At 42.9% G+C, this 22,876-nt stretch overlaps 1 protein-coding gene across 6 annotated transcripts in view; it reads right to left on the bottom strand.

Annotated features, from left to right (window-relative positions):
* Positions 1–22,876, bottom strand: part of TPPP (tubulin polymerization promoting protein) — a 109,734-nt gene that overhangs the window by 23,533 nt on the left and 63,325 nt on the right. For 4 of the 6 annotated variants that reach the window (XM_073332593.2, XM_073332591.2, XM_073332590.2 and 1 more), the window contains 2 exons: positions 21,249–21,326; positions 2,230–2,383 (listed from right to left, as the gene is read on the bottom strand). In XM_073332593.2, the coding sequence (XP_073188694.1) occupies positions 2,230–2,383; positions 21,249–21,326 (232 nt within the window). The remainder of the gene's footprint in view (positions 1–2,229; positions 2,384–21,248; positions 21,327–22,876) is intronic. The other 2 variants (XM_073332594.2, XM_073332592.2) reach the window with 1 other exon arrangement.

Here is a 22,876-nt window from a genome sequence, read left to right as displayed (position 1 = left end):
AGTGCAGGGGAGAGTCATTCTGCCTCCCTACCACTGCTACTGTGTTGGCCTATCTCATTGAGAATACTAAGCACTTACACAGTGCTACACTGTACATCTGCAAACCACTCAATGCCCCTCAACACATGCAGGAAGCAGGTATGTGTGCATTATTAGCCAGTGCTCATTTCAGTACCTACTGACTGACAACACCAAAGATTAGAAGGGGCCTGGAGTAAGCTTTATAGAATGTATACAAATCAAAGTAAGTAGTGAGTTAGTTAATATAGTTCACAAGGTTAAGCATGCCAGCGAGGCTGAAATGTAACATTATTTTGGCAGATGTCAAATACGATAAAGGGTGAAACACATCCCATTTAAGTCAATTGCAAAGTTACTGCTGATTTTAAACAGAAACAAGATTTGGCTCTTAATTAATCGAACCCAACCTTAGAACTGCAGCAACATTATAGTTATCACAGATTTCAAAGATCCTGTAAAAACCTGGTAAGTACTATAAGGATTATGAAGATTGCTCTCTCTGAATCTGTCTCTTCTCCAGAAACTCTGACTGTGTATTGGCATTTGTCCCAAAACCTCTCCTTGGAAAGACTGTTTAAAATTAAAGTTTTAATTAAAAGACCTGGGCTCAGTTTCAGTAAGATAGTTGAACACATGCCTAACTTTAAGCAAGTGAATTGTCCCATTGTCTTAACTTCAGCGGGAGTACTCAGATACTTAAATTGAAGCATGTTTTTAAAACTCTTCCAGAAACTGGTCCTGTGTTACTTTTTATCTTGTATGTTGTCTATTTCATTTTGCATTTCACGCAGTTTTGATAGTGAAAATAAATAAGCCCGTGTAACTGGGCCAGATGCTGCATTGTTTGGGTGACAGAAGTAGGGAAATGGGGTGGAGGGGAGGAAAGCAACCAAACTTGATATTAAAAATAAACAAATCTATCAACACTAGGCTTTGTAAAACTTGGTTTTGTTACACAAAACCTATCTATTGGGACTAAGCTATCTAACAGTATCTCTACCAATATCAAAAACACTGAACAACATTATGGGTCTGACAGTCTTAAGTGGCGGGGGGGGAAGAATAGATTTAAGAACAGACCATATAAAACTGAGAATTCTGCCCTTAACATTCCCATGTCCACATGGCTCATATCATGCGCTAGTTTTACTTTAAGACTTAAGTCCTTACTTTCTTTGGTTTTGTGGATTTAATCAAAATATTTTAAAGTTGTTAAACAAGTCTTGTATTTAACTCCCATTTTTCTTGCAGCACAACTTATAACTAATATTTCTCTGCTCAGATCACATGCTAGAGCTTTCTTGACTATTTTGATTTTCCTTTCTTATTGGGTGGTACTGAGCAGCATAGCTCTGCCAGCATAGTAGGACTATGTAGTATCCTTTGTAATAGTGTGATACGGAGATATTTCATGAGCTTTGTTGCCATTTATTTCAGCACAAACATTTCAAGCAGGCCCATGCCAGTGCCCAGTTCACCTCAGCAGCAAATATCTGCAATGACCAGTGATGGGACACTAGATAGGGAGGGCTCTGAGTTACTACTACAGAATTCTTTCCCAGGTGTCTGGCTGGTGGGTCTTGCCCACATGCACAGGGTCTAACTGATTCTCATATTTGGGGTCGGGAAGAAATTTTCCCCCAGGTCAGAGTGCCAGAGACCCTGGGTTTTTTTCACCTTCATCTGCAGCATGGGGAATGGGTAACTTGCTGGTTTAAACTAAAGTAAATGATGGATTCTCTGTAATTTGAAGTTTTTAAACTGTGATTTGAGGACTCCAGTAACTCAGGCAGAGGTTGGGGGTCTATTTCAGAAGTGGGTGGGTAAGATTCTGTGGAATGCAATATGCAGCAGCTCAGCCTAGATCAGTGGTGGGCAACCTGCGGCCCATCAGAGTAATCTGCTGGTGAGCCGCCAGACAGTTGGTTTACATTTGCACGGCCTCCTGAAGCTCCCATTGGCCGGGAACGGCAAACCGTGGCCACTGGGAGCTGCAGACAACCGTGCAAATGGAAACAAACTGTCTGGCAGCCTGTCAGTGGATTACCCTGATGGGCCACAGGTTGCTCACCACTGGGCTAGATTATCACAATAGTCCTTTTTGATCTTAAATAAAGTCTCTGAGTCAGTGTTTAGGCTCCTAAAAAGAAACAGCTTTGGAAAGGAGAGTGAGATTTATTGTATGTCACTACTAAAGTACTACTGTACCGTTACTCCAGATATGATCGGGGCTTTTCCTTCTATTAGTTTATGTATTTCTTGAACTGCTTCCTCATTGCTCTGGTCTTTAAATCGTTTCTTGGAGAGTTCTTGAAGAGCTTCTTTAAATTGATCAAAAGTAATCGTCCTAGAAGATTTCCCCCTGGCAAAACACACACACACACAAAAATCAGAAGAAATTACAGAAAGGATACACAGTACTCCAAGAGAAAGATAACAGATGTGGTCTGCAATAGTGAAGAACAGTCAACATACAAATACTACATAAAAGGAATTGCCCTTCATCCCAAGCTTATGCTCAAATAAATTTGTTAGTCTCTAAAAAGTACTCCTTTTCTTTTTTTGAATGTCACCATAACAGTAATGAACCTCGCTTGGCTTGGCTACAGAATGAAAGAGAAACTAAAGGAATTGGACTACTGCTCATACTTCTCTCAGAATGTCTAAACCAAGGCCTAAAACTCAGCTTGACCTAACTATGTTTCTTAGGGGGTGTGAAAAAAAAATCTCGTACCGCAAGAGACATATTTAAGACGACCTAAGACTGGGTATAGACAACCCTAGGTCAATGGAAGAATTCTTTTGTCAGCCTAGCTACTGCCTCTCAAGAGGTGGATTTACTACAGTGAGAAGAAAAACCACTTCCATTGCTGTGCTGTGCTTGTAGTGTAGACATAGCTGAAGATGTAATCTCATTTGGGTAATTATTTGTAAACTCAGTTGCATAAATGAAATGAGTGACAGCAGCTTAGGCCAGGTCTACACTAAAAAGTTAGGTGGACCCAAGCTACATCACTCAGGGGTGTGAAAAATCCACAGCCCTGAGCAATGTAGTTAAGCCGACCTAACCCCTGCTGTAAACAGCACTAGGTCAACAGAGAATTCTTCCATCAACCTAGCCTCTCAGGGAGGTAGTTTAAATACCGCGATGGGACAACCCCTGCCATCACTGTAGTGAGTGTCTCCACTCAAGTGCTACACCAGTGCAGCTGCAGTGGTTTGAACATAGACATAGCCTTAGTGTTGAACTCAAAAGGTGATTTTAGATGATATTGCATAGGTCTCCTCTTCGAAACGATGACCACGACCTACCCAATCGTACAACGTTTGTTTTGTGATATGAGCACTGTGAAATCAAGCTTAAACCATAAAGAAAACACGTCACTTTGAACTCCTCCTCCTCAAAAAGCACCATACAACCCAGTAGCACTGCATGTCTGATATCATGACCTATTAAGCAAGTTAAATAATAAACTTATTGTGAAATAGGACTTTACTTCTCTCTGTGACTGTCCCATTTAGGAGACAACATTCACAAATAATAATTTATGGAAAAGGTTATTTGAGAGCTTGACATTCATGAAAAGCACAGAAATTCATAGCTGAAGCTGAAACTCTATCATTAAGTCTTTGTGTTGTCTTGATAAATGATTAAAAGGGAAAGGTGCACCACATTTCCAGTCTGGTGACTTGCTTGGTTGTTTTTATTTGCTAGAGTAGAAAAGTGTGCTGTAGAGGTGCCTATGGGTAGATTTTGATAGATTGTTGCTTCTGAAAATACCTTTTTTAAAAAGAAGTCAGTATATATTTAGACACTTTTATACATTATACACCTGACAGACCATAGTGACCCATTTAGAAGAGCTCTGAAAGCTCTTAACAAGAATGTCTGAATAATCACTCCGAAGATGTGTTTAGTCAAAAGGGAGTTTATGTAAATCTGCCTTTTGGCAGTCTAAATAAAAGTGCATTTCAGACAGAGAGCATAACTTCAGTTCACAAATCACTTTCTTTCTAATAGCAAAGACCATAGCAAGGGGAAATTACTAACTTGCCATAGCTTAATTTGTATGGAGGTTGTTTTGAATTTTGCTAATAACAACAACTTATTAAGGATATAATTAAAGAGGATATAAATATATATCTTTCCACTTGCTTAATTTAATATCCCCAAACATTTAGACCAAAATTTACACTTTTTGCCTTTGAGATTTAGCCATATAGACATATCCCAGGCTAAAATTTAACGTACTAAGGGTATGTCTACGCTACAGTAGCACTGTAGTACAGATCCTTCCTACATCAAGAGAAGACATTGTTCAATCGATGCAGGTAATCCATCTCTCCAAGAGGCAGTAACTAAGTTAACAGAAGAATTCTTCCATCAATTTAACTACATCTACACAGAGGATTAGGTTGACCTAATAACAGAGCTCAGGGTGCAAACATTTTTACAGCCCTGAGCAATGCAGCTAAGTTGATCTAAGTTTTAGGTGTATACCAGGCTTAAGTATAAAACCTTGCCAGAAAAGCTGACAGTATTGTTAATGCAATCCCAAAAAGCAGCATCTCTAATACAGAGGGATCCATTTACAAAGTTAGGAAACTCTCAAAGTCAAAACTGTTCAACGCAGAGATCTGTGTTGCTTGGCAACATCAGTCCTGTTTACAGCTGAAGTGTTTCTTTTTGTACCAATTTAAAGAAGTGTCCTGACAAAATTAGCAAAAAACCAGACGAGTCCTTTCAGTGACGACAGCTGTTTATACAGGTGTAGGTGATGGATGGTGAGGACAGGGAAAGTGTGTGCTGGCAACAGAGAAATCAGGCTAGACAAACTGCACTCCAAAATCTAATTTGACTTTAATGACTAGATGTCATTATCATCATCATCATCAATACCGTTAAGTCTTTGCAGGACCTCAAAAAGATGTTGGCAAACATACCAGATTCAACTGCTAATGTAATTCTATGTGCAACTATCCTGCTATGTAACATGCCTGACACAAGCAAGCATGGTAGAATGAGGACAATTCATAAGCAGATTTGTAAACATGCACTCCAGTTGTCTCTCATCAGAAGGGATCATAAAGAAATTGAAGCTAGATTTTGGTCTGAATTAAGGAAGGCAGTTTCTTAATGTATTCCTAGGGCAAAAAACAAAAACTCAAAATGAACACCCCTCTCCCCCCAACAACAAAACAAATGGTGAGAATCTAAGATTCAGCGCATTGGACCTAAAACAGCAAAAATTCTCATTTCACTTTTGTGCACTCTAGTACTATTTGATATAAAATAAATCTGAAATCCTCAGGCATGAAGAAAAGCTTTCTGAACTGAGGCCCAGAGCCCACAAAGTTTACAACACCTAACTTTTAGGCGCATAGCCACCTAGTGAAATCCACAAACCCCAAGTTAAGGCTCCCAGGCTCCCTATACAATGCATGGGGAGAGTGAGAATGAGATTCATAAAAGCCAGCGTGCTAGGTCGGGAGCCGCCTGAGCTAGCCAACAGCAGATGCCAAGGAGCAGATTCATTCTAAGCTCTCCTCCCCTAGGTAGTTAGGCACCTATATCCACTCACAATCCACAGCTGGGATTCCTCTCCTGGGGTCAGGCACCAAAGCAGTTTCTTGTAAGAAGGCAGCAGTAGACATCTAACTCTACACAAATCAGCTGAGGGAGGACAGTGACTTCCCCCTTATAACCTTTAGCCCAATGATTAGGGAACTCACCTGGGATGTGGGTCCAATTCCCCACTCTGCCTGATGAGAGGGGATATGAACAGGGAACAGCCACCTCTCAGATGAGTGACTTACCCACCGTGCTAGGGAATGTTCCCATGTGGGACTCCCTCAAGTGCTGCTGTTGAAGCTCTTCATCTGTGCATAAATAACTAACTACTCACTGGGCCAGACAGAGAGAGAATGACTCTATAGTCCAGCGGTTGGGGCAGTCATCCGAGAGGCGGGAAACTTGGCTAATGCCTACGTTCACGTGGTTTGAGGCTCATGCTGGAGCTGAGGCATGAGACAGGCGTCCAGGCACCTGGACTTAAGGGTTGTGCACATACTGACACACAGAAACTTAGGCGCCATGGGGACTTTCATGGTATTTAGGCACTGATGGATTTTAGGCACCTCCATGGTTAGGCGGTGGCTGAGCAGGGGATTGATCTTGATGGCACCTAAACATTGGACTTCAGCACCTAATCTCCTTTTGTGGACCTGGGCCTGATTCTCCCTGCGCACACAGTGGCTTTTCACTTCACATGTCTGTATGTTCATTAACGTGTTTTGCATTTGAAGGCACAGATGTTGGTAGTTGGCAGAAGCATGTAAGAACCTGTCACGCCTGATTCACCTATCCTGTCATATTCACGGGGCTCTTCCTCTGGTAGGCATTGAAGATGAGCATCTATGACAGGATTTGTGCATGTGATTCCAAAAGGGAGGTGGGGGAGGGAAAGAGGAGAAAAGAGCAAAGATAGGCCGAAAGAATAAATGCTGTAAAGATGGTGTTATCTAGTGACTACATATAAAACCCTTAGGGTTTTTACAGCAAAGAGGAATAAATTGTTCACAAAAAGTGAATATGTTTATGCAATAATATTTTACAATAGTTGCTTTATATAGGGAGCCTTTCATCTCAAGAGAACCCCAAAGCACTTAATATTGGCCAAGTTCTGCTTTATGTACACACACACAAACACACACAAAATGACTTCAGCCTCCATCTTTGCAATAGAACACAGTAGTTGTTCATGACTACTCACATGCTAACAGAACACAGTAACGCTACATAGCATGTTTTTTAAAAGACAGGAAGTGAAGAAGAATATGATCTCTAACTAAGACTGCAAGGGAATAAGGCAGGCAGAATATACTGCAATTATCCACCTGGAATTTGGCCAGGAAGCTCGTTAATAGGATTAACATCCCTATTCTTATCAGAAATGCCAAGGGATCTTTAATGAGCACAATAGGTCAGCACCTTGTCTTGTGTCTCATCTAAAAATGCAGCACCTACAGCAATGCAGTATCCCATCATAATGCCACACCAAGGCATTGGTTCAGCACTGACTCATAGCAAAAGGGGCTGCCGACAGAATTTCCAGCCCTACGTTTTATGCGAGTTATACCTGGAGGACTCCCATCCAACCATGCCAGTACTGCTTAGCTCATGAGGTCTGACAGAATCACAGCCCCAGTTGGAATGACTGCATATAGTCAGTATAATCCATGGAAATTAATAATGTCGACTGACTGCCAAACAAGTTTTATTCTGGCATGAAAAGAACTTTTATCAATTACAGTTTTTTCACAGCTGCACTTAGCTGATAAGAGAGTGACACTGATTTACCTTTTTGGTTTGGTTAAATGGGGAGTAGTGGGGAAAGGGATATGCAGATCTGATTCCTTCCAATCCATGAAATGGACAACCTTATCTCAAAAAGTCTGCACTGTTCACTCTCAGATTATAAAACAAGGAACACTGAAGACATAACCACAACATATATTCAAATTCTCCACCTCAAAAGTGCATGCTGGAGCCACCACAAACAGGTGCCCTGAAAAAATGAAACAGTTTAATTTAGCTAGATGTATTCCATATAAACAGTGAAGAAATTAACCTATGATTGGCACTATGAGCTATGCTATATGTTATGCAGTGTTGTAGCTGTGTCATTCCCAGGATATTAGAAAGATAAGGTGGGTGAGATAATATATTTTATTGGACCAACTTCTGTTGGTGAGAGAGACAAGCTTTTGAGGTACACAGACCTAAGGAAGAGCTCTATATAGCGCGAAAGCTCGTGTCTCTCACCAACAGAAGTTGGTCCAATAAAAGATATTACCTCACCCACTTTGTCTATGCAATACTGGCAGATACAACTGGCTTCTAAGGAACTCCCCACCAAATTAACTTCTGGTCTGAATTCATTATGCTTTCTTCTCAGTCCCAAAGCCGTTTTGCCTCCACACTTCTTGTTTTATTAAAAGTTGGCAGAAAGTCTGTTCAGCTGTAGTGTCTTGCGTGAAACTCTCCACCACCCCACAACCACTCCTGATATTATTCAGTTATATCTAATAGCTTCACTAACACAAAAAACTGTGGATGGTATTTTCAAAGGAAAATAAGGGAATTAGATGCCCAGTGGGATTTGGGCACCTTAGACTATGAAAATCCGAGCTTCTGTGAATTTGACCTAGTCACTATACAGAGGAAAGAGTGAAGCTCACTATTATTACTATCATTATTATTATTTGCAAGGTGGTAGAATCTAAGAGCCCGACTCAGAGACCAGGACCTCGCTGTGCTAGGTGCTATAAAAACACAGAACAAAAGGACAGTACCTGCCCCAAAGAGCAATAATCTAAAACAGCAGAAGATCATTAATGATCTGGAAGATGGTGTGGATTGCACCCTCAACAAGTTTGCAGATGACACTAAACTGGGAGGAGAGGTAGATATGCTGGAGGCTAGGGATAGGATACAGAGGGACCTCAACAAATTAGAGGATTGGGTCAAAAGAAATCTGATGAGGTTCAACAAGGACAAGTGCAGAGTCCTGCACTTAGGACGGAAGAATCCAATGCACCGCTACAGACTAGGGACCGAATGGCTCGGCAGCAGTTCTGCAGAAAAAGACCTAGGGGTTACAGTGGACAAGAAGCTGGATATGAGTCAACAGCGTGCTCTTGTTGCCAAGAAGGCCAATGGCATTTTGGGATGTATATGTCGGGGCATTGCCAGTAGGTCGAGGGACGTGATCGTTCCCCTCTGTTCGACATTGGAGTACTCATCTGGAGTACTGTGTCCAGTTTTGGGCCCCACACTACAAGAAGGATGTGGAAAAATTGGAAAGAGTCCAGCGGAGGGCAACAAAAATGATTAGGGGACTGGAACACATGACTTATGAGGAGAGGCTGAGGGAACTGGGATTGTTCAGTCTTTTGAAGAGAAGAATGAGGGGGGATTTGATAGCTGCTTTCAACTACCTGAAAGTGGGTTCCAAAGAGGATGGATCTAGACTGTTCACAGTGGTAGCTGATGACAGAACAAAGAGTAATGGTCTCAAGTTGCAGTGGGGGAGGTCTAGGTTGGATATTTGGAAAAAAATTTTCACTAGGAGGGTGGTGAAACACTGGAATGGGTCATCTAGGGAGATGGTAGAATCCCCTTACTTAGAGGTTTTTAAGGTCAGGCTTGACAAAGCCCTGGCTGGGATGATTTGAGTTGGAGATGGGTCCTGCTTTGAGCAGGGGGTTGGACTAATGACCTCTTGAGGTTCCTTCCAACACTGATATTCTAGGATTCTAAGACAATAGAGGTTGTTGTCAAATGCACAAAGGAGGGGAAAAAAGACCCCAAAGAAGCCAAATAATTTCTCTTATCTTTTTCAAGAGTGGTAATCTTAGGTATTATGTGCAATGCCTGTAAGTTAAATACACATGGGGTCTAAAACGAAACTTGCTCATTTTTAGCTCAGAAAATGTAAGATTAAGAACAAATTTAACATGTTATTTTCTTTACTGATTTAGGGCTTAATTCTACCCCCATTTACTTCAGTAGGAGTTGTGTCGGAGTCCTTAAACTGCAGTATTGTTTATCATCCAGAAGCACCGAGTACTGTGACTCCTGGTTTATGGGTTACGGCCTCCACTCTGTGGACAAGATTAAATGTCAGTGCTAGGTTTACTGCTCATGGACCAGTGCTGGTGGTGTTAAGCACAAGCCACTTCATGCTTATGGTGGGGTATCTGATGGTATAAGTCTAAATTCAACCCAGGTATAACATTATTACAGTAACTGGGATTATACCAGGGATGACTGTGGCCCAATAACTTGAGCTTCTTGGGGAATCAGAATATCATTTCCTTTATCTTAGCCTTGGCTGGACACATCTCAGGTGTCCTCTCCCCACCACCTATTTAATAGGAAACTTCCATCTACTGTTCCTCTCACTCCCACCCACAACACACAACAAATCACTTTTTATTTTGGTGCATCCAATGGAACTAAGCCTCTTTCAGCTGCCATGGCATACTAGGTTGTGAAAGATGAGAGTAGAAGAAAGTTACACACTTGATTCTGAACCTTACAGATAAAGGTCCCAATCAAATGAAATTGTAGGAGCCCAGGTTTGTCTGATCCATCCCTGACTGAAACAAACACACACACACAGAGATAAATCTCCACACAGTGAAATACAAAGTAAACAAATCAAGCAGAACCAGTCAGACTCAAGTGGTCAACAGATCTGCTAACAACCTTGGATAGGACTTGATGCATATACACTGGTGAGTCACCCCAATCCTGCAGATTCTCTATTTACATTTCAGAGGACATTAGAGATGACCCAGCAGAACTGGCTGTCCTTCTACCAAGACTTAGTTCTGAAGTTTCAAGATTTGTTTTCTGAGGCTGTAAGTACTGCACAATGTACAAGACAATCAGGGCCTCTGGGTCGTTCCTGCTCTTTTAAAGGCCTCATTCACACAATAGGGTTGAAACCATTTCCATCCATAAGTGCACAAGAGCCAAGGAGTTAATATACAAAAATAGAAAGTTTCCATTAAGCAATTGTTATAAAGAATCAGACTCCCTGTGTATGTTTGTAACTTGTTTTTAGGAGTTCATTACAAAATAACTATCTTGTTTCCATGGGAATAACAAAACAAATGCATTAACTTCCATGTGTTAAAAGTTCATAGGACTGTCTCTTCTCACTCCAAATGGGCTGACTCCAATTAAGTATCCCAAAGACGAGATCTGAACAATTTGGTCTCTTCTCTGTGGTTTCTTACTTCAAAGGGGTTAATGGAAGTCTGGGGAAGAAGATAAAATACTCACTGAAAAGAAAGGACAAAGAGGAATGCACTGGAAAGAAAGTCTAAACAACCCATTACAATATAAAACACAATGACAAACTCGGATAGAGGAAATGCAAATTGAAACTCATTGACCAGAAAATGAAACCAACAGGAAAATCTTTACAATGGGGTGTGTAAAAACACAAAGGCTTTTATGAAAATATTGAAACAGTAGAGGTGGGGTGTTCAATTAAGAAAACAAGAGAGTCATGAAAGGGATCATGAATATCATCAACTTAAAAACCTCTCTGCGCTTGTTTATGACATGAGGAAACCTTTATCTTTAGGAAGGATACATTCTTACATACCATTCTATTTTAAGCTCTACTTCTTACACAAGCTAAATCACTCACATATATCACCCTGGTGCATAGTAAGTATAGCTGAGCACATAATTCACAATACATTTGATAAATGCCGGTTTTATCCCCATTTGTGAACAGATTATACATTCTTAAAATTGGTAATTCAAAATTATTCATTAATTTTTTCTTCCTCTAATGGATGAACTACATAGCGCAGGGGTTCTCAAACTTTTGTACTCGTGACCCTTTTTACATAGCAAGCCTGTGAGTGCAAACCCCCCCCCCCCCCAAATTAAAAAACAAATACTATTATAGACGCTGGAGGCAAAGCGGGGTTTGGGGTGGAGGCTGACAGCTCACGACCCCCCATGTAAGAGCCTTGTGACCTCCTGAGGGGTCCAAACTCCCAGTTTGAGAACCCAACATAGTGTGCTCAGAAGGACAGATTCTGAATTTAGGCCTTGATCCTTCACCTGGTTTTCTAGGATCTAAATTTATACCAGAGAAAATCTTAATTCAGCTTCCTGACATCAGTAAAAAGATCAAGAACTGGTAGAGGGCAGATTGCAATTGCAAATTTTATTTCAGTGATTATCCAAGCTTAACTTTCAACTTTTGAAAGTATCTACACTAGTATAATGCCTGAGCAGTGTCACATCACAGGATGTGAACAACTATGTTAAAATTTACTCTCAAACTATTCACATACTATTTCCACTCTTTTCTCAACTCCTGTAATAAAGAATCTAATTTCAGTTATTTAAGGGTTCAACTTAATAGATGAGAGAAATTAAGCAGACAGATGCATTTCACCTTGGCATGAACACTTTCCAATGCAATCTTAGTTTTAAAATGTCCTGACTTTTAGTGCCTGATCTAGCAAATTTAATATTTCATAAATGGTAGGTTTTGCATTTAATTTCCTAGTTTTAAGAGGGCAAAGAAAATCTGGGAGCAATCAGAGAAGCTTCCCATTACCCTGTAGGTTTCTACATTGCACAGTTCACAAGTTCCTCTCTCAAAACCAGCAACGCTTGTACATTTTGTGGCTTGAGTGCACACTTACACAGAGATTCACTGTACATGCAAAGGCAGGATCCATGAATCTTGCCCTGATGTGAAGGGGCTCATCAACCCACAAAGTGTGGTTCTGAGGGAAGCACCACCACAGTGTGACATGGGGATTGGGGACCAGGAGGTAGCACTAGTAGAGCTGGGAGGCCATAAACACTTTTGCAAGTGGGGAGGGAGTCTTGTTTGGATTGGACGCCAGCCTAGTGGAATAACTCACATGACTGTAGTACTGTCATGGATGGATATAAACTGTTCAGGAAGGACAGGCAGGGCAGAAAAGGCGGGGGAGTTGCACTGTATGTAAGGGAGCAGTATGACTGCTCAGAGCTCAAGTATGAAACTGCAGAAAAACCTGAGTGTTTCTGGATTAAGTTTAGAAGTGTGAGCAACAAGGGTGATGTCATGGTGGGAGTCTGCTATAGACCACCGGACCAGGGGGATGAGGTGGACGAGGCTTGCTTCCGGCAACTCACAGAAGTTACTAGATCGCAAGCCCTGGTTCTCATGGGAGACTTCAAATCACCCTGATATCTGCTGGGAGAGCAATGCAGCGGTGCACAGACAATCCAGGAAGTTTTTGGAAAGTGTAGGGGACAATTTCCTGGTGCAAGTGCTGGAGGAACCAAATAGGGGCAGAGCTCTTCTTGACCTACTGCTCACAAACCAGGAAGAATTAGTAGGGGAAGCTAAAGTGGATGGGAACCTGGGAGGCAGTGACCATGAGGTGGTCGAGTTCAGGATCCTGACACAGGGAAGAAAGGAGAGCACCAGAATACAGACCCTGGACTTCAGAAAAGCAGACTGACTCCCCCAGAGAACTGATGGGCAGGATCCCCTGGGAGAATAACATGAGGGGGAAAGGAGTCCAGGAGATCTGGCTGTATTTTAAAGAATCCTTATTGGGGTTACAGGGACAAACCATCCCGATGTGTAGAAAGAATAGTAAATATGGCAGGCGACCAGCTTGGCTTAACAGTGAAATCCTTGCTGATCTTAAACACAAAAAAGAAGCTTACAAGAAGCGGAAGATTGGACAAATGACCAGGGAAGAGTATAAAAATATTGCTCGGGCATGCAGGAGTGAAATCAGGAAGCCCAAATCACACCTGGAGTTGCAGCTAGCAAGAGATGTTAAGAGTAACAAGAAGGGTTTCTTCAGGTATGTTAGCAACAAGAAGAAAGTCAAGGAAAGTGTGGGCCCCTTACTGAATGAGGGAGGCAACCTAATGACAGAGGATGTGGAAAAAGCTAATGTACTCAATGCTTTTTTTGCCTCTGTCTTCACGAACGAGGTCAGCTCCCAGACTACTGCACTGGGCAGCACAGCACGGGGAGGAGGTGACCAGCCCTCTGTGGAGAAAGAAGTGGTTCGGGACCAATTAGAAAAGCTGGATGAGCACAAGTCCATGGGGCCGGATGCGCTGCATACGAGAGTGCTGAAGGAGTTGGCGGATGTGATTGCAGAGCCATTGGCCATTATCTTTGAAAACTCATGGCAATCCCGGGAAGTCCCGGACGACTGGAAAAAGGCTAATGTAGTGCCCATCTTTAAAAAAGGGAAGGAGGAGGATCTGGTGAACTACAGGCCAGTCAGCCTCACTTCAGTCCCTGGAAAAATCATGGAGCAGGTCCTCAAGGAATTAATTCTGAAGCACTTAGAGGAGAGGGAAGTGATCAGGAACAGTCAGCATGGATTCACCAAGGGCAAGTCATGCCTGACTAATCTAATTGCCTTCTATGATGGGATAACTGGCTCTGTGGATGAGGGGAAAGCGGTGGACGTGTTGTTTCTTGACTTTAGCAAAGCTTTTGACACGGTCTCCCACAGTATTCTTGCCAGCAAGTTAAAGAAGTATGGGCTGGATGAATGGACTATAAGGTGGATAGAAAGTTGGCTAGATTGTCGGGCCTAACGGATAGTGATCAATGGTGCCATGTCTAGTTGGCAGCCGGTATCAAGTGGAGTGCCCCAAGGTTCGGTCCTCGGGCCAGTTTTGTTCAATATCTTCATTAATGATCTGGAGGATGGTGTGGATTGCACCCTCAACAAGTTTGCAGATGACACTAAACTGGGAGGAGAGGTAGATACGCTGGAGGGTAGGGATAAGATACAGAGGGACCTCAACAAATTAGAGCATTGGGCCAAAAGAAATCTGATGAGGTTCAACAAGGACAAGTGCAGAGTCCTGCACTTAGGACAGAAGAATCCAATGCCCCGCTACAGACTAGGGACCGAATGGCTCGACAGTAGTTCTGCAGAAAAGGACCTAGGGGTTACAGTGGATGAGAAGCTGGATATGAGTCAACAGCATGCCCTTGTTGCCAAGAAGGCCAATGGCATTTTGGGATGTATATGTAGGGGCATTGCCAGTAGGTTGAGGGACGTGATCGTTCCCCTCTATTCGACATTGGTGAGGCCTCATCTTGAGTACTGTGTCCAGTTTTGGGCCCCACACTACAAGAAGGATGTGGAAAAATTGGAAAGAGTCCAGCGGAGGGCAACAAAAATGATTAGGGGACTGGAACACATGACTTATGAGGAGAGGCTGAAGGAACTGGGATTGTTCAGTCTGCGGAAGAGAAGAAAGAGGGGGGATTTGATAGCTGCTTTCAGGTAGTTGAAAGGAGGTTCCAAAGAGGATGGATCTAGACTGTTCACAGTGGTAGCTGATGACAGAACAAGGAGTAATGGTCTCAAGTTGCAGTGGGGGAGGTTTAGGTTGGATATTAGGAAAAACTTTTTCACTAGGAGGGTGGTGAAACACTGGAATGCGTTACCTAGGGAGGTGGTGAAATCTCCTTCCTTAGATATTTTTAAGGTCAGGCTTGACAAAGCCCTGGCTGGAATGATTTAGTTGGGGATGGGTCCTGCTTTGAGCAGGGGGTTGGACTAGATGACCTCCTGAGGTCCCTCCCAACCCTGATATCCTATGATCCTATTTAGTCTAAATCCACTACTGTGGTTGTGTGTGCAAGTCTGTTCTGCAGTCACTGTTAAAACTTGTCAGGGTTGCCTTGAATAAATAAATAAAGGTACGTTCAGGGGGCATCTGCAGGAATTTAAATTTGACCGCTTTTAGAGAGGCATTTAAACACACGATGTTATGAGGAAATCCAGTACACCCTTGCTATAACGAACCCCTGAGGATCCAAGCCATTTGGCCATTATTGCCAAGAGTTCATTACAGCAAAAGAGAGGAGGTGGATAGCTCCTCCAGTCCCAGGGCTGCGGTGGAGCCACAGAACTCCTCTGACCCTGGGGCTGTGGCAGGGAGAGAGAGCACTTCTCCGGTCCCGAGGAGCTCTGTGACCCTTCCGTGGCCCTGGGGCCAGAGAAGTTCTGTGTCCTTGCTGATTATTTAGGGGGGTGGGGGGAGGGGCAGAGAAGCTCTGTGACCCTCCCGTGCCCCTGCCTGCCCCCATTGTCATGCTCCCAGGTACATCAGTATTTGGAGTATTCCCTAGATTTAATGTAATGAGAGCCCAAGGAATAAAACAAATAGGTAATTTTATTTAGTTATCCAAGGCATCTGGCAAGTTTAACAGCAACTGATGAAATTCTAGACCTAAGGAATGTTGTTTTTCAGTGTGTGCACTCAAGATGTAATTTGTAGGCAATAATATCTGTTGTTTTTTCTCCTACAACTAACAAAGGCACAAGTCCTCAGTGAGGACAGCATTCAAGCTTGATTCCAAACTTCAGCTCTCTTTGCTTTAGCCTTGCCTAAAAAATGTGGCAAGGGTACATATGTGGGCTTTGGTTGTTGGTTTTTGGTTGGTTGAGGGTTTGTTTGTTTGTTGTTTTTTAAAGTGAATAGTGGCTTTTCTTTCCCATCCTCAGCAAACTAAAGAGCTGAAGGGATTTTGCTCAAACGTTCCAGAAAATTTTCATCTTTAAGCAGGGCTCAAACATTTGTCAGCCTGAGTTTGACTTTTTATCCCTGTATGAAATCCAGGAGTTAAAAGTGCAACTTTTTTCAACCCTATCTACAGTAGCACGACCAATCCCCTCTGGTAGTATTTTACAGTGTGCTAAAGGCACTAACTTCTGTTCATTCATCAGTATCGTACCTCCTTCAGAGATTTTCCAGCCTGCTACTGCCAAGAGCAGTGAGTCTCCTTGATGTCATCTATAAACACAAAGTACATTAGAACCACTACTTTGTGAGGGTGTTCTGGACTGACTGGCATCAAAATGGGATTTGAAAGAAAAGAGTTGTATTGATCAGTGGATAATGCAAGCATTTGTTTGGCAAGTTTATTCTTTTTGTCAGGGGTATTTGTTTTAGTGGCACTGGCATGGAGTCCAAGGTTAATTTGTTTCTGTAGAAGGAAGTAGATTATACATCTACCCACCTTGTTCTGTTTCTCTTTTCATTTTGTGGCTTACACATTCCACTTTCAGCTTTTTTGAGGTTAGTCGCTCAGTACTTTTACAGCAACTATGACTGCTAGAATCAACGATACTCTTCCTGAGAGCTAGTTAAATCCTCGGTGTAGATAAGTTACTCTGCCAATGCAGTTTATCTCGACTGCCTGTATTTATACATCCCGTGAAGCTGCATTTTGTATTTCCGCCAAAAAGTAAATCACAAAAAAGTACAAAGGCCACAGTCAGAAAAGATGAACATTTCCAAATGAGAAGAGGTAACATTGTACACTTCCTGTGTTCAAACCTATCAGAGCAGAAACCACTCTAAGCAAGAGCTTACAAACAAAACAGACAGAAGTGAAAAAGAAACTATTCTAGTGATATAACCCTCTCAGACCTGGTTAGGCAATACCCTTTACTGCTCCTTGGAAGATCAGACTAGGCTGTCAGATAGATCAGCAGGCAGGAACAAGTCAAAGAAGGCAATATAAAGAAAATCAAAAGGATAACAAAAACCAAAACCAATGGATCGCCTCCAACCAAAAGCCTCTGCCCAGTCTAGCCATGGTGGAGAACTGGATTTCTGAAGCTGGGCACCTGGACACTGGGGCTTGTGGAGTCTGGATGTGTCGGTAGACAGTACTGGGGGGACAAATGGGTGTCATCCTGAAGGCACCTCAACAACTGATTCCAGGAGCCGACTTGGGTTCATAAAGCCAGAACCAGTAATTTTCTGCTAAAATAAGTCACTCAAGATGAACAGCAGCCAAACAGAAGAACTGGCCTAGAGAACATAAAGCCGTTATTGCTTCTTTATACACATGTGATCTCGCTGGCTCCAGCATCTCTGCCAAGTCAGAGATAAGGTGCTGTGACCTGGAAGGGACATAAAAAGGCTGCATTCCTTATCACTGTGCAGTTCCACCAGCTGTCTCACTGCACAAGAGGAGAGAGGCATCAGGATGAACTGTAGAATGTGGGAGGAATGTACGATGCTCATCCCCGATAAAGGGATTGGAGATCCTCATTTGTATTTTTAACAAGGATGTTAGCGCATACAGTAAGAAGCTTCTCCTTTACCTATTGAATTCCTGACCTAGATGCAAAGGGCTCTTGAGGAACATCACAAGGATAGAATCAGTGATGCAGAAATCCCTTTGGGGTCCGTGACCGAGCAGCACAGGCCGGAGAACAGATGCCATATAGCAAGGCACCAAACATCATGGCATTGTTTCGTCCCTGCCCTCTGAAGCTAGGAAAAGTACTGCGCCCTCTGACATGTTAAGTTTCCCACAATGGAGTCATTCTAATGGTAAGGCTGAAAGACCCATTCCAATCTAATCCATATGTTTTAACCCCTTTTAGTAGTGTTAAAAACTTCTTTCGGCTTGTGAATTGTCACACGCAGGCTCATAGCAGATGAGAAAGAGCTTGGAAAAATTTGAAGCAGATCACCCAAATGGATTTTGGGGACCCCCCAATAGCAGTAGGGATCTGTATGCTTTTCTCATCCTAGCTGGGAAAACAGGAGGCGGATGTTTCTTTGGAGGATTCTCCTATAGCCCCTTCTCTGCTTCACTTTTCTGGAGTTTCCTTCCCTTGTCCTTTGTTCACATTAAACGTTCATTTTCATTAAAATGAAAGGCTAAAAATACATGTTCACCAGAGATGGGTGAGATGGAAGAAAGCAACTAAAGAACAGTCTGTGAAGGCATGCTAGGAAAAACAAAGGGAGTGCAAAATGCAGACTGAGTTCAGTGAAAAAGATTAATGGGAATCAGGAGGGCTTGTCAAGTGAAAAGGAAGCCTAGGCAGAAAATAGGTCAGTTAAATGATTGGGGTAGTGGTTGCGAAATGAAACCCATGACTCCAAACTGGCTGAAACAAATGTAAGGTAGACTAGGGAATATACATGAAGCTCTGCTGCTAAAGTGATTTGCTAATTAATGTACTGCACCAGTGTTGTACTCGACCCTAACCTATATTTGGAGAGAGACATTGACCTGGGGAAGTACCAAAAGGTTGGGGAGGGAGGTGGGGGGAGAAAAAAGAAAATATGGCACCAATCTTCAAAAAAGTGAAGAGACGACATTTTGGCTCCCATCACTCTGGCCTCTCTCTCCTAAATTTCCACCAAGTGAGAGGCATGCGAGAACTGCACAAAGAAAACAAACACTTGCGAATAACAAGAGGGACACATACAAATAAGGAAGTTGTAAGACTAAACATTACAAATGCTGTCTGGGGTACGTCACTTGAATCCTCAAAATGCTGCCTAGGATCTGGTGCATGAGTCCTGGAAATGGCATGTTCTTTTGGGCACATCAGGAGGGGGAAATTTGGAAGGTGGGAGCAAGGAGGGCTGGCATCGCTGGCTGGTGCAACTGGGAGGGCAGGCACTCAGACCAGTGTGCATGCCGGGGGGCTGATAGTCACAAGAGAGTTTGGTAGGCTCACTTGTCAAGGAGACTGTGCGAGAGTTAGACAAGTAAGAGAGAGGACTGGCAGCAGGACCTTGCCGTGCGATGGGGGCTCTTAGGTGGATTCTTAAGTAGGAGACTGGGTGCTTCAGGGTTTGAGAAGGGTGGTGGCAAATCAGGCATTTGTTGTGTCCCACTGCGGAGATGAGCGCAGTCATCCTCCATTATTAGCAAGAAACAAAAAGAACAGTGCTCTTATTGGCCTCCACCATGTCTGGAACACACATGTCGACTGCAGGAAAAGAGGGCAGCGTTAGTAAACTGCACAGACCCAACAACTTACCAGGGTGACAGCTGCCAGAGACATCTTTAAACACACCAAAAATATGAAAATCCAAAAGGGTGAAGTCATGGTGCCCCATGCAGATAAAGACAGTGGTGGAGACTGCTTTCAACAGCTAATCATTTTACTATTCAGTATGCATCACAATGGCCAAGTTCTGACTAGTTCCTACATGCGTTCGTGATAAGAAACTCTTCTCTTATAATACTACTACTTAGCACTTATATAGTATGACAGATATTGCAGCCTTGGCGTCTTTGGGAGCCAATGTATTAAATGTATGAATTGTTTATGTCTGATTGTGCTCTACTCCATGGGGAGAGGATGGTCACAGTTCCTCCAAGGAACTAAGAAACAGAGGTGTGATAAGGCAAGTCACTGAAACTAAACAACTCTAGGAAGGTACCAGCCCCTGGAGAGATTCATACTGGGTTTTCCAGAGACTAGGACACAAAGAAAGGGATTTTGGTGTAAAATGATGAGCTTGAGGTCACATAGGGTCTTCTTTCTGAACTAGCAAAGGACAGGATCTTCTATCCAAGGGAGGCCCCACCCGGGCGGAAGGGTTGGAAAGACTTGGGCTTACTAGGGCCCAAAAGACTAGTGGGTGGTTCTGGGCATGGATTGATTTAAAACTGTATTGGTTTGGGGATTTTTTTGTCTGTAATGCTTTTACCTTAAGAATAAATGTGCTTGCTTAGTAAGATCTGTGTGATAACTCATAACTGCTGGCAGTACTCTGTTCATAGCCCTTGGAGAGAGAAAGCAAAGCACAGGTGCTGGCCTTTAGACAGACTGGCTTGCTGGGGATATCACAATATAAGGCAGGGAGCTGTGCAGCCTTAAAACCCCATCAGAAGAGAAAGAAACGTGGGTGTCTACCCAAGAGATGATGGCTGGAAGCTGGACATCTTAAGTGGGTGCCCTTGAGGGACTATGGAGGGGAACCAGAGGTGCAGTTACCCTGAAACTCAGACATACAGCACTTTACATTTCAAAGTGTTGTGCTAACTAGTTAAGAGACAAATACTGTTACCATGCACTTGGGTTGCTCTTTCTGTGACTGGAAAGCTACAAAGCAGATCATGGCAAAAGACATTACTCCTAATAGAATAGCTGAAATCCCAGGGCAGATGACAGACTAAAGACCCAACATCTGTACTTTGTCTGCCAATCAAATAGTACATGCATTCCTACACTGAATGCATAGGGAAAGAGGGTAGGCAGCCACAAATAAGGAATCCTTCTAGTGTTAATGAGCAGCTCAATGGGAATTGATAAATCACGGCCCTATGATGGAAAAAATAAAGACAGGTTAATAAGTGCATTTTGATTCTCTCTCCACAACAGTGTGAAAATATTTGTTTAAAAAGGAGCCCAGTCGACATACTAGTGAAAATATGTTCAACACAAACACTGCTGAAAGGAAGCTGGAATACCATCACAGGCTGACTAAGGATAACTTTGAAAAACCAAACTGAGTTCTCCAGTAACAAGGAATGCATTTTGCCCCAAGCAACAGTCAACTATCAAATAAACAGACTACAAAAAACAGCTTAAAAGTAAACAAAACAGGAAATAAAATTCTCAGAACAAAAAAGTCTGATCATCAACTGTTTTTCATAACTTCTGTTTTTTATCAACCTGTATATTTTATGGATACATGTAAATTAGAGATGGAAAAGACCTAGCTCCTCAATCACTAATAGCAGTGTCGGCACTTCAGACTTTTAATGATCAGTACCGTTGCCTACCTTAATGCAGCGCTTCTGCGCTGAGCACCTACCTGCTACAACTGTCCACATCCCAATCAGTTACACTTGTTTTACCCCGGTTACCTAATATTTGGGGTCTTGTGTGTTGTTTGCATTGGAGGAGAAATGGAGGATGGAGTCAGGTATTTCTTTGATTCAATCCTGTTAATTTAAAAGAATGTACATAAATAAATTTGTTAGTCTCTAAGGTGCCAAAAGTACTCCTTTTCTTTTTGCGGATACAGACCAACACGGCTGCTACTCTGAAACCCGTATATAAGTCCTGTTTCTCTCAACACAGTAGAAATCAAACAACAGGAGATGGTGCCTTTGCTCACAGGTCAAAACCTCTTTCTAGCCAGCACTCTACCCAAAGGGGCTCTCGCTCATCTTTTTCTCAGACTCATGCTACAAGCACTGTCCGTCTGTTTCTAGGACTGGCTTGCATGCTACCTTCTGTGTGTGCTTGTGTGGTATTTCTACTTTTCTCTTTCTCTCACTCACACGCACAGTTCCTTCAAACAATATCCAGCCGTCTGTGTTTGCATTCAGTGCTCCCTAGTGAAACCCCTCCCTCCATATAGCTCAGATTCTTAACTGGCCTTTCCAGCTCCAGTTGTCTCAGATATCTACCACAAACATGGTTAACAGCTTTTTACATTTATCCTGAATGAAGGACACCTATTACAACCACCAGCTTCAGCAAGGTTTCAGCTCAAGGGCTGGAGCACCCATGGAGAAAAAATAGTGGGACTGGCAGTCCCATGGACCAGCTCCTCTCCCTCCCACCCAGAGCCTCCCACCCACCAAGATCAGCTTTTCAGCAGCATGCAGAAGGTGCTGGGGGGAGGGGGCGGAACAGGGCTGGAAGAGGCAGGGCAGGAGTGGAGAGGGGCAGGAAGAGGCGGGGTGGGGCATCTTAAGTGGGTGAAGGAGTGGAGTAGGTGTGGGACTTGGGGGTTGAGCACCCCAGGGGGGAAATGAGGAAGCCGGTGCCTATGGCTTGGACTGCTACAATCCTGGGGTTCTAGCAGTGTTTCTCAAAGGGCAGGATGCATTCATCCCAGGACTCGCTGGAGCCCACTGAAGATGTATACAGCTCGGTCAAGTAACTGGGAAGGAAGAGCTTCATTTTCCCTAAAGAGTGCCTTAAGCCTTCAAATGGTTGGAAAAAAAGCATTTGGTTAGAGCACGCACAAATCAATGCGAAACAGCAGACAATAGCTAATCAGCCTACTCTGGACCCACAAGACTGTTGGTGTAATGTCCGTAAGTCTTTAACCGCCCTCCCCTCAAGAGACCTATAATGAAATTCTGCTCCGCACTGTGAGCAGGTGGGATTCCTATTCTACTTCACACAGATTATATACACACTGTATATATCACACATTTACCTCCTTCTTGTAGTTTGCTTGTATTATCATCAAGTTAAAGACAACATTTCCCCCTTCCCCCCCAGACATCACCCTATACTTTCTCCCCAAATCTGGATCTTCCTAGCATTTTCCCTAAAGAACATCATTTCTATCCCTAGCTCCTTCTGCCTCAGAAAGACATTCCCAGTGTTTCTATATAGAACTCCTTGCTTGGAGCTCATTGGATAGATTTGATCTAACTTCAGTGTCTCGGCAAAAATAGCCCCACATCACCATACAAGGTTCAAACATCTAACATCAGGATACTCAACAGAAGAGCTTTACATCCCCATGAAG

This window comes from Lepidochelys kempii, chromosome 2, assembly GCF_965140285.1.
Source record: "Lepidochelys kempii isolate rLepKem1 chromosome 2, rLepKem1.hap1, whole genome shotgun sequence".
Lineage (NCBI taxonomy): Eukaryota > Metazoa > Chordata > Testudines > Cheloniidae > Lepidochelys > Lepidochelys kempii.
The sequence above is the reverse complement of the archived record's forward strand: the minus strand, read 5'-3'. Positions and strand labels throughout refer to the sequence as shown.